The sequence below is a fragment of the Chelon labrosus genome (assembly GCF_963514085.1).
Source record: "Chelon labrosus genome assembly, chromosome: 13".
Lineage (NCBI taxonomy): Eukaryota > Metazoa > Chordata > Actinopteri > Mugiliformes > Mugilidae > Chelon > Chelon labrosus.
Genome location: NC_140346.1, coordinates 19,720,813 through 19,725,349, shown reverse-complemented (window position 1 = coordinate 19,725,349; position 4,537 = coordinate 19,720,813). Strand labels below are relative to the sequence as shown.

The following is a 4,537-nucleotide window of genomic DNA, read 5'->3' as shown; positions in this document are numbered from 1 at the left end:
TGAGTATTTCATGCAAATGGCATCATATAGTAATGCATCTTTAAAAGTGTCTCTTAACCTTTTTACAGTTCACTTTTGAAGGTGTGCACCAACTGAAAGTCAGGAGTTGCAGTATTTTTATCAATACCTAGAGCAAATATATTATTATATACAGTCCTCTTACGACACTCCATGGGTGCTGACCCACATGTTGAGGATCTATAGACAAACATACTGCACACACACACACACACACACCCACACACACGCACACACACACACACATACAGACACACACACACATACAGACACCCACCACTGCTAACTTCTTTCATCAGTTGCTAGCGTGTTTTTCCACCTTCACCCCAGAGAGGAATCATTTTGCGTTGCTTGCTGCCTGGATCATCACTTTTACTTCCTCGCTTGTGTAAAGGCTTTACACTTGTTATAAAAGCTCACATCAACACTTTACATGTGCGGAGAGGGAGGGCGGTATGTTGTAGTCAGCATATCGTTCTTGTTTTTAGTCTTAACTTTATCAGGGAAGATTTTAAACCAAGTGAAGATGTTTCTTTTTGAAGGTAACTGAGATCATCATATAATGTTGCTTTCAGTTTTGTTGGATTTACTGTGATTCGTCTAACTGGAACTTTTGAATGTTGTCTTTCAGGTACTATTGCATTTATTTTTTCCTGAACTGAATGTCCTGCACTATTGCTTTGGTTTTTGAACTTATTGCACTTCTAGTTAAAACATATTTTGTGTTATATTCAGTTTTGTGTTAAATGTCCAGAACAGCTGCATCCATGTCTTGGTTCTCCCATCTCATCGCTCGTTGGCCCTCCTCAGCCTTCTGCCTGCTGCTTCTCAGTGTAGCGGGCCGACAGATGGGACTGGAGGCGATGGTGTGCTCTAGGTGGGGCACGATGGGCAACAAGAGCCTCTTACGGGAAGGAGACGTGATTATCGGTGGACTTTTTAATCTGTATTATATTCCTTCAGCTGTAGAACAGGACTTCAGCAGGCAGCCACATTATGAACCATGTACTGGGTAAATTTTAATCATAACTTGTATTTTGGTAAGAATATACTGGTCAGAGGTCATAATTTGACCTAATCTTTCACAGCTGATCGTATTCACTGTACCGTTCTCCTGTTGTCTCAGTTTAGATCTGGAGACTTTAAAATACATGTATGCTATGGCCTTCGCCGTGGAGGAAATCAACCGTAACCGCACCCTGCTGCCGCGAGTGAAGCTGGGTTACCACATAGTGGATAGCTGCACCCGATACCCCTGGGCTCTGCAAGGTGCGCTCTCACTGGTCGGAGGAGACACGCAGAGCTGCAACACATCCGCAGCTTTTGAACGATCTCAAAAGACAGCAGGTTTGAACTGATGAAATGTAGTTGTCGCGGCAAAATGACAAAAAACGAAAAGCACTTTGTTCTCATCTAATTATTTGTCTAATCGTCAGCTGCTCAGCCTGTTCCTTTGCTCATTGGAGCTGCTGCATCCACAACAGCCATAATGTTGTCCAGGATCCTGAGACCTCTCTCCGTTCCAATTGTAAGAGACTCATCTGATTTGTTTAAGGTAAAAGTGTGTTGTTGTCGCAATGAAAAGTGTGCCTGAGTGATATTTGTGTTTTGCTCTCAGATCAGCCACTTTGCCACTTGCCCCTGTCTTAGTGACAGGTCCAAGTTTCCTAACTTCTTCAGAACAATCCCCAGTGATTTTTACCAAGCTCGGGCAATTGCACAACTGGCCATTCGCCTCCGCTGGACTTGGATTGGAGCTGTGCACGTAAACAATGATTATGGTCAACTGGCAATACAGGTTTCTATTCTATTCCATTCTATTATACCACTGTTTATATGTCATACAAATAACACACCTGTTGTTTTAAATTCCATGTTGTTCCAGGTATTTCAGGAAGAAGTTAAGGGGAAAGGAGTATGTTTGGAATTTATTGAGCCCGTCAAAAGGGAAACTATTGCAAGTGACGTCCAGCGAGCAGCAGTCACCATTCAAGCCTCGACTGCGAGAGTGATCCTGATCTTTTGCTGGTACACCGACGTAAAGCATCTGTTTCTGGAACTAGTCAAGAGAAATGTGAGCAGCAGGTGGCACGCAGACTTCTTCAGACTAGGTGTTCATCGTTGCACGAATTGCTAGAGGGTTTTCTTGTCTTGAGCTTTCTCTATTTCGATGCCCTCTCTAAATGTAGGTGACTGGCAGACAGTTCGTGGCCAGTGAGGCTTGGAGCACCAGTGACGATCTTCTCCGAGATCTTGAAATCTCAAAGGTGGCCAGTGGTGTTCTCGGCGTGGCCATCCGAAGTTCAACAATACCTGGATTTGAGGATTATCTCAGGCGTTTGCATCCAGTTGATCACCCTGATGACAAATACTTGAGTGAATTCTGGGAAATACAGTTTGGATGCAGTTCTTCTTCACCACTTCTTGTAAAGGGGTCCCCTCAGAAAGCTTTTCTACCCCCTTGCCGTGGGACGGAGTCGATGGAAGGAGTGCAGAATCCCTTTACTAACACCTCCCAGCTGAGAGGGGCATATAATGTCTACCTTGCAGTTTATGCAGCAGCCCACGCGCTCCACAGCCTCCTCTCCTGCCCAGACGGAGACCAGCCTGCTGGAAATACCTGCTCCTCTCCAGAACTCATCAAACCCATAGAGGTACACATTATCATCCCTGTTTCACCTTACCGCCTTAAATGTTCTTTGACATGCTGAATGTTGTGAAATCGTTTTTGAATACGTTTACTTCAGCATTTTCATGCTTTTAGCTTTTGCAGCACTTAAACAAAGTGAACATCTCCACACCACAAGGGGAAATGTTTCACTTCCAAGGGGGAGACATTACAGCAAAGTACGACCTCGTCAACTGGCAGAAAACACCAGAGGGGCCACTAAAACTAGTTCTGATTGGTCGTGTAGATGGATTTGACATCCACCTTAATGAGTCAGCTGTCCAGTGGAGCACAGGATCCAATCAGGTAGTCAGATCAAGCCGTTGTCCCAAGGCCGCCAATAAATATGCCGCAGAAAATAATGTCCTTGTCAGCTCCCAAGATTGTATAAAATGTCAAGTGCCTTTTTGTTCAGGTGCCCGTTTCAGTGTGCACTGAAAGCTGTCCCCCAGGCACCTGGAAGGCCAACAGGAAAGGGGAGCCTGTCTGCTGTTTTGACTGCATCCCGTGTGCTGAGGGGGAAATTAGCAATAAAACGGGTGAGGAAATACGGACCTGGTTCACCTGAGGTCTGATATAGTAATCAGCATGATTCATAAATCTGTCTGCTTTAAGCTCATCTGTTCTTTTTGTTGTAATACCTGTCTTTTCCTCTCCTCCGTCTAGGTTCCCTTCACTGTGAACGATGTCCGTCTGAGTTTTGGTCCAATGTTGAAAGAACCGCCTGCATCCCATGTCAGCTGGACTTTCTTTCCTTTAATGAAACCTTAGGCATTACTCTGACTACAGCAGCCGTGTCTGGCGTCGTTGTGACGACAGCTGTGTTTGTGGTTTTTCTTTCCTATCGTCGAACACCTATGGTGAGAAGCCTTTCTGAAATTTCAGAGCGTTTGTGATAAATCTTTCACAATTTTTTTTAATTCTTTATTTCTTCATCTCAAGGTGCGAGCCAACAACTCGGAGCTGAGCTTCCTGCTTCTCCTGTCGCTCAAGCTCTGCTTCCTGTGTTCGCTGGTGTTCATTGGTCGTCCATCGGTCCGGTCCTGTCGGTTCCAGCAGGCAGCTTTTGGGATCAGCTTTGTACTTTGTGTTTCCTGCCTCCTGGTAAAAACCCTCGTGGTCCTGGCCGTGTTCCGCTCAGCTCGGCCTGGGTCCGAATCTTTGATGAAGTGGTTTGGTCCAGGCCAACAGAGAGGAAGTGTCTGCTTCTTCACCAGCGTACAGGTATGTATATTGTTTTTATTGATTAAATAAGGAGAGCATGTAGTTATACTGTAGTCTCTGACTGACAAATAAAATGTTTATGCATCTGCTGGAAAAAAAGTAACAACATTTAAGTACCTTTACTTTATCTTGGTTCTTTTTGTGTGACTTTTTAAAGTGTGACTTGATATTCAATAATAAAAATGTGATTTACTTCTCACGCAGGTCGTCATCTGTGCCGTATGGCTGTCCTTCAGCCCCCCCGTTCCTCAACGCGATCTGGGTTTCCAAGGGTCAAAAGTCACCTTGGAGTGCGCCATGGATTCTGTGGTGGGCTTCTCTCTGGTCCTGGGATACATTGGTCTGCTGGCCTGCACATGCCTACTCTTGGCATTCCTTGCACGGAAACTCCCCGACAACTTCAACGAGGCCAAGCTGATCACTTTCAGCATGCTGATTTTCTGCGCCGTCTGGGTGGCTTTCGTCCCTGCTTACGTCAGCTCCCCTGGAAAGTACGTTGTCGCAGTGGAGATTTTTGCAATTCTTACTTCTAGCTACGGTTTGCTGCTCTGCATTTTTGCCCCGAAATGTTTCATTATCCTTTTGAGGCCTGAGAAAAACACCAAGAAACACCTCATGGCCAGATAG

The 4,537-nt window shown here is 45.2% G+C and overlaps 1 protein-coding gene across 1 annotated transcript; it reads left to right on the top strand.

The window, feature by feature from the left end:
• Positions 1–764: 764 nt before the first annotated feature.
• LOC311497980 (extracellular calcium-sensing receptor-like) lies at positions 765–4,537 on the top strand (the record flags this gene model as incomplete). Its single annotated transcript, XM_084558397.1, has 11 exons — positions 765–1,030; positions 1,145–1,365; positions 1,455–1,546; positions 1,637–1,816; positions 1,904–2,092; positions 2,208–2,672; positions 2,783–2,992; positions 3,102–3,225; positions 3,353–3,546; positions 3,629–3,910; positions 4,115–4,537. 11 exons carry the CDS (start codon positions 765–767, stop codon positions 4,535–4,537), a joined length of 2,646 nt encoding a protein of 881 aa, XP_084414523.1.